Below are 11,554 nucleotides of genomic sequence, written 5' to 3'. Positions count from 1 at the left end.
CAAGAAGTGACCATGTAAAGAGGCAGCCAAATGGTGGCCAATAGCACAACAGGCAGAAATAATAAATGATGAATCAGGGCAGAATCATGAAACAACAGATTGGACATATACCTTGTTTGATCACTTTTTTCTCCAAGTCCTGAGGACAGGAGGATTTGTGGGTCTCACGTAAGGTTGTGCTCTCATGGTACCATGCCATGAAAAGCAGAAATAATCCACAAGTTTACTTTCTTTCAGAAGTGTTCGATGACACCAAACTTTCCTCAGAGCATCCTTCATTCTGTGTTTCTCAGCGTGTAGATCAGAGGGTTGAACATAGGAGCGATGATGGTGTAGAAAAGAGCAAACACTTTGTCTTCTGGGAATGTCGTGGCTGGCCTGAGGTAGATGAATAATGTGGGTGCAAAAAACAGGACCACGACAGTGATGTGGGCACTGCAAGTGGAAAGAGCTTTGCTGCGACCCTCCCTGGAGCATCCCCTCAGTGTGTACAATATACAAAAATAAGAGAACATCAAGACACCAAAAGTCACCAGTGCAATTAACCCCGAGTTAGCAATGACTAAGAGACCTATCGTGTGTGTATTAGAACAGGCCAATTTCAGCAAAGGATACACATCACAGAAGTAATGATCTATCTCATTGGGGCCACAGAAGGGTAAGAAGATGGTAGGAAGAAACTGACTGGCAGAGTGTGCAAATCCCCCAGCACAGCACGCCAGGATGATCGTGTTGCACCTCTGTCTGCTCATGATGGCAGCATAATGCAGGGGCTTGCAGATGGCCACATAGCGGTCATAGGCCATCCCCGTGAGGATGAAGATCTCGATGCCTCCAAATAAATGGGTGGTAAACAGCTGTTCCATGCAGTAATTATAGGAAATGATCTTCTGTTCAGCCAGTAAGTCAGTCATTAATTTAGGGGTCACTGTGGATGTGTAGCAAAGGTCAGAGAGCCAGAGGTAATTGAGGAAGAAATACATGGGCTGGCTGATGAGCTGAGAGCATGTGATAGAAACCATTACAAGCACATTTCCCATCCAAATGGCAAGGTAGCAAAGTAAAAATAATACAAAGCAGAGAACTTCTATGTTCTTATTGTGGGAAAGTCCCAGGAGAATAAATACAGTGAGATTATTGCTTTTTTCCATGGTCCAGTTTAGATAGAGCAAATAAATCACCTGAAATGACATAATTGGTGAGCTTAAATCTATAAGTGTTTGCTGAAAAGTGTGATGGTTATTTTCTACTTGATGCACTAACTAGATGTAATTTATTTCATTATGGCATCTCAAAGAATAAAAACCTGGTGTTCAATTAAAATGGCTCTCAAGACTCCCTGTGAATACATACTGCTTGATTTCGGATACTTCTTCTGCAAATGGTGATCAACTCTTGCCTTAGTGAGCACCAAAGCTTTTGTTCAAACAATATTATTATTTTATTTTTGATCATATCTACTCCTAAGTCTTAATAAAATAGTCAGTTGATCCCTGTAAAAAATGCTGCTCTGACTTTCTGGGACTCAAAATGCATTAAGGAAACAAGTATAAGTCACATAGCTAATATGTTTTTCATTATGTACCAACTAATTTAACTGGTTTTGTTAGTTGAATACACATTATCTCAAGTCTGTCTTAGAGTTAGTTAGCTTAAAAACTAAGCAAATTTACAGGAAAATATTTTAAAATGCAATGCTCTCTCTTTAAGAAGCTGAAGCAAGCCTTTTGAAATATGTTTGCTATTTGTTTCCTTGTTATTGGTTTTCTCAATGATTTCCTGAAAATTATGTGCTGACACTTTAAAACACAGAATAGCTTAATTTGCTAATTAATTCAAGGAGAACAACAAAATCTCATGAACCACCAAATAAACCTAAGAAGAAGTCCCTGAAGAGACTATGCTTTGGGAAATGTTATACTAAAATTTGCCCTCAGTGCAGGATAGTATATTTTGGAAGTAAAATTCCTTTTAACCTTGGGATTGGAGGGTATGTATTTTTTCTGAATTCATCCAGTACAATCATTTTGTCTAGTCTCACAAACTCTCCAGACAGTGACAAATCCATACAGAATTGTGGTTTACTGATTGATTGGGCAGGCTCTGTTTTTAGCACAATAACATAATATGCCTTTACTTTGCATGTCAACTATTTCATCTGTTTGAGTACAAATAACAGGGAATTACATGCCTTGTGCAATATGTATATTTGTGACATTTAAATAATAATGGAATGTGAAGCTGCTTTGTAATTTATAGTAATATTTGTACACACATTATTATTGAAATATTGGGAGTAATGATTTGATAAATTTTATTCTGAGCGTATACAATAACATTTAAGAAGGTTGAAACATTTTGAGTTTAATGTTACTCAAACTCTCAATTTTCCTTTTTTCACAAAAGTGGGAAATTTCAATTCTAAATCAATGAAAATATCTGAGTAGTGTGCTTAGCATCACCAACCAGTGAAAATCATTTCAAAGTAAAAGGATTTGATCCTATGAGCTAAGATTTTTGTAGTAGGCTTGAGATAATGTGTATTCAACTAACAAAACCATTGATCATGAGATGTCTTCATTAATCTTCATTGATTCAGGTAATCAAGTCACCTCTATTCAGAAGGTGGAGGCTGGTGATTAATTTCACTACCAGACAATTTTTCTATTTTTTATGTTTTACTACTACAATGAGTAATTTATGGGCAAAATTATAATAAGCTCAAGTTTTATGACAATATAATAATTCATTATAATTTAGAGACAATCGCCAGTTACATGACTTAATTCAGTCATTAATTGTAGATTTGATGTTTGCAAATTTTATAATTTCTCTGTTAAAAGATTTTATTCATTTTAAATATATGAAAATATATGTAACTGAATAATTAGAGGTTTGCTCTGAGACTCAATAATACATGGAAAAGAGTGTTTAAAAAATAAAATAGTGCATGGACGATTTCATTGTGCTAACATTAATGCATCACAAAATAAAAGAGATAAAAATTACTTTAGGTTTATACAGGTGAAGAAACATATACATAGTAACACAACCCATGTTCTGGTCTTAAAACATGAATTTTCTGACCTTGGAGCCTGAGCTCATACACATGTCACTATGGGTCCTGTCACAAGTTCAAAAACAAACAAACTGTATAGCAACAGGATAAATTGGACAGTACCTCTGCCTCTCCTATTTTTGAAATGTGCATAAAAGTCCAAGTCTGAGGCAAACCCCGGCTACCTCCTGAATTTCAGTCAGTGTTCCACTCTAGTCATCCAAATTTCCCTGAAAAAAAAATAAAAAGCCAATCCAGTTCAGGGTTCTTAGATAGAGAAGCCAACTGTAGAAATAACAGATGCCCAGCTCACACACTTCCCCGGGAGGCAATAAGCCCTTATTTTCTCAAGCTTGACTGGAGTGCCAGTTCTCACAGACACTTGGGGATGTGACCTGATATTCTTGCCCATAAGTTTCCTCTTTGTAATAGAAGGGAACCAGCTTCAACAATCTCTAATAATCCTTCCCAAAATGTTGTGCTTTGCATAATTCCAGATGCATTCTTCTTGGTCCAGGTCTATTACCTCTTTAGAATTGTGACAGCGTGTTCCTCTTTACCTGAGGTCCCCGATAAACTGGAGAGCATCATTCTGATATTGATCTTATTTTTCTAGAATATGATATCCCACCATTATTGGACACTCAGCATCTCCTGGAACTTCATGTTCTCTTAATCTTAGTCTCTAGAATTTCTGACACTGTTTGAAAATGAGATGCAAAAAAGTATGTTTTCTTAACACAGAAATGAAAGGATATTTTCAACAAATATCACATATTTATTCAAGTAATGGTAAGAAAGAAAAAAATGTTCTTTTTTTTTAGTCTTTTCTGTTCTCTCTTCACTGAAATTACAATCATCCCTTACTATTTAAAGTATTTCCTGTGACTTTTGACTTGGCATCTTTGCCCAGTGTTACTGATCCTTTATTTTCTGTTTTTCCCAATTTATGCATATAGTTTGTATACATATGCAAATACAAAATGCATATCGGTTTGTAACTACTGTCACATCACTGAATCAAAATAATTTACAGAAAGTCACCCCATAATGAAAAATAAAAATTTGAAGCAGGAGTACTTGATTTTTGAAAAGTCGTTAATCATAGTCTCTAGAGAGCCAAATTAGTCCTGAGTATTTTCAGGCTCAAATATAAGTAAAACTAGATGTACGTTATATTTCAAAGGTTCATTTATTTTCTCCCAGAGCTTTGCTTCTTTATAGAAAGTGAACACTTGATGCATACCAAAGTAATCAACTCACCAGTTAGCATCCTTTTATATCGAAGTTATTGAGCAACTCTACAACTGGATTATAAACACTTTAAAAAAAAAAGACTCTTCTATAGCATGTAGTTCAAATCCTATTCACCACAGAGTTTTTAATGACTGAGAAGTGCTGTTTATGCAGTCTCAGTTTCTTTTTCCCATCTTTATAACCTGAGAAGAAAGCTGTAGTTCTCGTCCCCATGTTAAGAAATGATTCTCACGAATTCCCACACAGTGTTTTATCATGTTCTTCAGGGAAGAAGTGTGTGTCTGTGTGAGCTTCAAGTATTCTTGTCTAATGTGAGTTTTCTAGAAAATTACAGACCTGTAGAACTTTCTTTCATTTCAAGTTAAATGTTTTTCAAGAGTACAGTCAAAAATCCTGTAATTTTCCCCTACTTTTATATAATTTTTAAAAACACCTTTTTTGGGGTACATGTATGCTGAAAGCTAGGTTTACTTCTAAGTTCCTCAATGAGCTTCACTAAGAATAGTAAATATTTAACAAACAAGAAAACACCCTGCCAGGCACAGTGGTGCATGCCTGTAATCACAGTGGCTCAGGAGACTGAGGCAAGAGGGTCATGAGTTCAAAGCCAGCTTCAGCCAAAGCGAGGCACTAAGCAACTCAGTGAGACTTTATCTCTAAATAAAATACACAATAGGGCTGGGGATATGGCTCAGTTGTTGGGTACCCCTGAGTTCAATACCCAGTACAAAAACAAACAAACAAACAAACATGTACTTACCAGAAGGTTGAGCAAAGGGATGGTATATATCTTTATAACATCACTAGGACCATGTAATTTAGGTTAGTTAGGATTTCTCAGAAAATAAATCTTTTGATGATTGTATAATTTTCTCTTTACCTCTGATAGATCATGTTTCCATTATGTACTCTGTTCAAAATTAACATTTCTTCAGGATTTTTTGGTGTTTTTTTTTTCAATATCTTTCTCTATGCCTTTACTTTTAATCATGTCTTATTGTCTTTTAGTTGATATATTTAGATCACACACACTGAAGGTAATTAAAATATATTTGGTTTAAAGCCTGTCATCTTACTAATTGTTTTATAAGTTATTCAGCTCCTTTTGCTCTTTGTTTTATATAATCTGTTTCACTGGTTTTGACTTACTTTAAAAATACTGACATACTGATGGTGAAGATTTTATTCCAATCTTTAAGATATCTATCTGTACATGTTCTTGATGGTGTCCTTTGCTATAAAGAAGCTTTTCAGTTTGATATCATCCCATTTATTGACTCTTGGTTTTACTTGTTGCTCTTTAGGAGTCTTATTGAGGAATGCAGTTCCCAAGCTAACATGTTGGAGAGTTAAGCCTATTTTTCTTCTAGCAAGTGCAGTGTCTCTGGTCTAAGGCCTATATATATAGTCCACTTACTGTTGAGTTTCATTCAGGGTGAGATATAAGGGTTCAATTTCTTTCTATTAAATATGGATTTCCAGTTTTCCAAGAACAATTTGTTAAAGAGGTTATTTTTTCTCCAATGTACATTTATGGTGCCTTTGTCTAGGATGAGATAACTGTATTTTTGTGGATGTATCTCTGTGACATCTATTCTGTTCCATCACTCCAGACAGAATGGCATTATTAAAGAATACAAGTAACAGTAAATGTTGAATAGGATGTGGGGAGAAATGTACTTTCATACATTGATGGTGGGACTGCAAATTGGTGCAACCTTTATGTAAAACATTATGGAGATTCCTCAGAAAACTTGGAAGGAAACAACCATTTGACCCAGTTATCCCACTCCTTGGTTTATACATAAAGGACTTAAAAACAGCACACTAAGTGACGTGGCCACATCCATGTTTATAGAAGGTCAATTCACAATAGCTAAGCTATGTAAACAACCTAGGTGGGCTTCAATAGATGAAGGGATAAATAAAATGTAGTGTATATACACAATAGACTATTACTCAGCCACAAGGAAGAATGAAATTATAGCATTTTCTGGTTAATGGATGGAACTGGAAAATATCATGCTAAATGAAATAAGCCAATCCCCCAAAACAAAGGCCAAACATTATATATGATTTGTGGATGCTAACCCAAGACAAGAAAGGTTGGGAAAGAGAATAATAGAATCCACTGTAGTAGAAAAAAGGAAAGAAGAGGGGAGAGGAATAGAAAATACAAAATTAATTGGACATAACTTTCCTAGATTTGGTGTTTGTATACACAATCAGGGTAACTTCCACATTACATATGACTCCAAGAGTAGGAATGTAAATAGAATCAGTTATACTGTATATATCTATATTCTGCCGAAATACATTCTATAGTCATTTATACCTAAAATTAAAAGAAATTTTTAAAAAAGTAAAGAAGAAAGAAAAATAATGGATAAAACTGTATTTTATAAAGAAACTATATATTCTTGAAAATTTTCTATAAATCCAAAATTATTCCAAGACTTTGAAAATTCTTCATAAACCCTTCAAATAAAATTGACCTCATTTAATCTATGATAAAATATCTTAAATATATAATATACAATCAGTTTCACAAAGAAAATAAATGTTGTCAATGTACTTTCTTAATGAGCCTCAATATTTCCAAAATAAAATAACACAAATAAATTTACTACAATACCTTTAAAATCAGAGACAATGATATTTTTATTCAAACTTTTGATAATTTCTTATTTTTAGTCTTTTTATTTTCATAATTTTGATTTTTGTAACTTTGAAATTTGCATATTATATTCAGTGTTGCATATGTACCCTTTCTTATTAAAATTCTTGTTGTTTATTATTTTGTCCAAGGAAATCCCAAATTATTGTGAGATAAGAGTGAAACACAGAGTAAAGGCATTTTTACAAATAATATATTCTAACTTACATGAAAGAAGGTTGTACAATAAATAACACCATGCATCTATGTTCAAACAATAGATGTTTATCCCCCCAAAATTAAAATCAGCATACTATAGTGATAAAGGCACATTGTAACAACACAATTCACAATAGCCAAGTTATGGAACCAGCCTAGATGCCCAACAACAAATGAATGGGAAAATATTGTATAAATACACATTGGAGTTTTACTCAGCCATAAGGAAGAATAAAATTATGCCATTTGCTGGTAAATAGATGGACTTTTAGAATATCATGTTCATTAAAATAAGCCAGACTCAAAAAGAGAAGGGTCAATGTTTTTCTCTTGTATGTGGGAACTAACCAAACTAAGGGAGCAAAGAGAGTCGGGGGAGAATCCCATGAAAGAAAGATTAGTGGAGTAGAGGAGGGAGATAGATGGGGAGGAAGGAAGGATGGGAAAAGAGGGAACCTACAGAATGAAATGGAGCAAATTATGCTATGTTCAAATACGAATAGACCTCAGTGTATTTCACCTTTATGTACATCTATAAAGCACTAATTAAAAAAATCTAAAAGTAAGTAGAAGACCACTAGAGTAGAGGAAAGAGAACAGCAGTAGGGAGGAGTTGAAGGAAAGAGGAAGTTTTATGCACTAAAGTGGAACAAATTATTTTTCATGTTTGTACACTGAAATGGACCCCAATATTGTCTAAAACTGTAATGCACTAACAAAAGGAAAGAAAGATGAAAAATGGTTGCATTAGGAAAGGATTCCTAAGTGTCAGGAAATGTGAATTGTACATAGTAAGTTAAGCAGAATCTGATTAAGAAAACAGGAGGAGGCTAGATGGGAGAGGAAGGGGCATTAGGATCAAAGATGCGAAAGTGAGGTGCCCATAGTGTGAGTTCAGAAGAAATTAAACTGCTAGTTCATGTAGGATCTGCTTTTGAGTGGCTGAACAGGGCTAAGGACTAGGAACAGTTCTAAATCTACCTGTAAGTTCCTTTGCTCAGTTGAGATGTTTGTATATTCTAACTGAATAAAGAATTTAGAAGTTTAGGAGTTGAAGCAAGTGAAGTTGTGTCCCAAATTAAATTCCTCATTCAGGGATCAAGAAGGATTCAAAGCTACTATGTGTACAGGGGAATCACAGAAATGACCATAGGACCAATTGTGTTGTTTTGGAATAAAATTTAATTCTGTGTATGAGTAATGTTTCCTGTGTCTAAAGCATGGAGCTGCTTTATTTCCTAAGCATTTTTATTTCTCCAGTTTCACATGTTATCAATCTTATTATTTTGAAATTTTTACTTAAAGATTTAATATTTAAAAAATCACAAAGTTAGTTAATTTAGTCAAATGGAAATAGTAAAGAAGGGGTAAAGGTTGAAACACAGTTTTGTACTATAAAACACTTTACTCTCCCCAGAGTTTGTCTGGAATTAATCTGAGTGCCCTTTGATAATGGGAACAGAAAGTATCAATTGCTTTTAATTTCAACTAGATTCATCTTGAGTATTTTACCTTGATTCATCTACTATTTTACTGGAGGATTTTTCAATGTTTATTTTTTAATATTTATTCTTTAGTTGTACACAATACCTTTATTTTGTTTGTTTGTTTATTTATTTATTTATCTTTTCTATTACCTAATTTATCTTTAATATCATGCAACATGTGAATGATGGGATGAATTCATAACATGCAATATATGCCTCTTTGCTGCTTCCCAAAGTATTTTAAAATATGTTAATCATCCAATCACTTTGGCAGACAGTTTACAGTTTCTTCCAGAGATAAACATGGACTTACCATATAATCCAACAATCACACTCCCAGGTATTAACAAAATGAGTTGAAAATTTATGTCCACATTAAAAACCTGCACATAAATGTTTGTGGAACCTTTATTTATAATTGATAATAATCAGAAGCAATCAAGATGTCCTTTGGTAGGTAAATGAGAAAACAAAATATAGTGCATTCAAACAATGAAACATTTTTGGCATTTTTAAAAAAGCAATAAGTGATCAAGCCATAAAAAGACATAAGGAATCTTAAATCAGTGCTGCTACTTGAAAGGAGATCTGAAAAGGTTACATGCTATCGTATTCTGGCTGTATGATTTCCAGAATGATATTATGAAGTGTAAATTGTTCAACCCAGTCCCCTCTCCATTTGTAATAAATTCAGAAATATTTTAATTTCATAGAATCAACTTCCTCATAAGTTTTCAGGAAATCCACATTTCCTGAAATGTGGATTGACTTAGGGGAAGGAAAATAAGGCATATTCTGTCAATAGATAATTATACAATAAAAAAGCAACTCAAGAAACAGAACAAAACAAAACAAGGTGTTAGGAAGCAGGGGAAAATATGGGTCTCCAAATGTCTAGAGAATATAGTGGCATAAAATGTGGAAAATATTTGTTCCCATGACATTTTAAAATGTTTAACAGTAGTTTCAGCTTTAAGGAAAAAATGAGCAGAAAGTCCAGGAAGTTCCCATGTATGTCCTTTATTATTAATATTTTGCATCATTAAATTATTTAATTAAATAAGAACATTAATATTGTTAACAAAATCTATAGTGTACATTAATTAGGGTTCACACATTGTGCATATTCTCTGGGGTTTTTTAAAAATATTTTTTTTAGTTGTCAATGGACCTTTATTTTGCTTATTTATATGCAGTGCTGAGAATCGAACCCAGTGCCTCACACATGCTAGGCAAGCGTTCTACCACTGAGCTGCAACCCCAACCCTATTCTCTGGGTTTTGACAACTGTATGATCACTTATTGCTTTTTTAATGCCAAAAACGTTTCATTGTTTGAATGTACTATATTTGTTTTCTCATTTACCTACTAAAGGACATGTCCTCATCATGAAAGTCTCCCACAAAGTAGCTTCACTACCCTGAAAATTCTCCTTGCCCTACCCATGCAGCCCTCTCTCCACTGAACCCCTGATAACCACTGATCTGTTTAATGTCTCCTAAGTTTTGCTATTTTGTTTCTTTATTTTTATGTGATTCTGAGGATCAAACCCAGGGCCTCGCATGTGCTACGCGAGCGCTCTACCGCTGAGCCACAACTCCAGCCCCATCAATATTTATTCTTCAAGAAAGACACATAAATTGTTTAACCTATAAACCCAATTTAAAGGAAGTATTGTTGTTTTCCTTTACCATAAAATGCCAGTTTCACACTTACAAAAATGTCATTTTTAAAATGTTCCCCTCAAACATTTAGACTTAGCCAAATTTACTTTTTTTTTTTAAAAAAAGAACTTTAAATCAGACAGTATTTTGTTTGCATACTAACTTGACAAAATAGTAAATTACCAAGTTCTTAAATTAAAACCATTCTGTCATCTTTATTTTTTCTATATATAATCACTGAAGTGAGTGTGATTCCTGTATTTACTTGTTCTAAAACTCTTCATTTTAGTTATAATCTTACTCATAATCTTGTTATTTAATCTTTTCTCTCTTTATTTGCCCTTCCTTCTTTCCTGCATGGTTGCCTTCTTTTTTTTTTTCTTCTTCTCTCTCCTCTTTCTCTCTTTTTTTCCAGCACTGCAGATTGATTCAGTGCTTTACCACTGAACTATGAAACATCCCTTTTTACATTTGAGATAAGCTCTCACTAAATTACCCAGGCTGACTTCAAAGTAGTGACCCGCTTATTATTTTCTAATTATTGACTAATTATTGTCCTATTAATTTCTGAAATTTCAAGCTTCATTTCATTTATGAATTTTTTTAAATGCTCAAATATAGGACAGCAATGAGTAAGTTACCAACATTCTGAGTAATTAATTTTGTGCTACCTTTGCTAGTAATGTTTAGTGATGCTAGTCAGCAGAGTTGATGCTCAGCAACTACTTTAAACCAATTTTATTATTATACTATTATTATATTGATTTCTTATATAATGGATTTCTAATGCCACTGAAGATCTTTTAGGTAAAAATCCTATCACAAGTTAAAGCTCATTATTTAACTTATAGAGTATAACTTTTCATATGACACAGAGAACTTTCATAACGAAGCCTAGCCACTAATCCTAAAATTTATAGTTAAATTATCATTAAGGTTTTCTTCTTTATGTCATAATTCACTGCTCAGAATTATCTCAGTTACTGCATCCTAAATTATTTTTACACATGTAACCCTACTCACACCATCTAATTAAACCACAAAATAACTACATTTCTGACGCATTTTTGCACAACAGAATTAGTGTTAGACAGTAGTTATATTTTACTCCTAAACCTACTTATGTTGTTCATAAAATAACACCTACAGTGTAATTAATCACCGAGATCAAGTTCTAGCTCCATGATTCTACACACATTTCTTGAAAATTTAT

The 11,554-nt window shown here is 33.6% G+C and overlaps 1 protein-coding gene across 1 annotated transcript; it reads right to left on the bottom strand.

Annotated features, from left to right (window-relative positions):
- Positions 1–275: 275 nt before the first annotated feature.
- On the bottom strand, positions 276–1,151 carry LOC124078367 (olfactory receptor 4P4-like). The gene has a single exon (XM_046423120.1). It carries the CDS (start codon positions 1,149–1,151, stop codon positions 276–278), a length of 876 nt encoding a protein of 291 aa, XP_046279076.1.
- Between the last annotated feature and the right edge of the window lie 10,403 nt (positions 1,152–11,554).

The sequence above is a fragment of the Marmota monax genome, unplaced genomic scaffold (assembly GCF_021218885.2).
Source record: "Marmota monax isolate L192 unplaced genomic scaffold, Marmota_monax_Labrador192_F-V1.1 WCK01_AAM20220418_F8-fsc00441, whole genome shotgun sequence".
Taxonomy (NCBI): domain Eukaryota; kingdom Metazoa; phylum Chordata; class Mammalia; order Rodentia; family Sciuridae; genus Marmota; species Marmota monax.
This window is presented reverse-complemented; position numbering and strand designations above follow the sequence as displayed.

Excerpts from the sequence above, each read along its gene's own strand:
- LOC124078367 (XM_046423120.1), bottom strand. The coding sequence starts at position 1,151 with ATGGAAAAAAGCAATAATCTCACTGTATTTATTCTCCTGGGACTTTCC.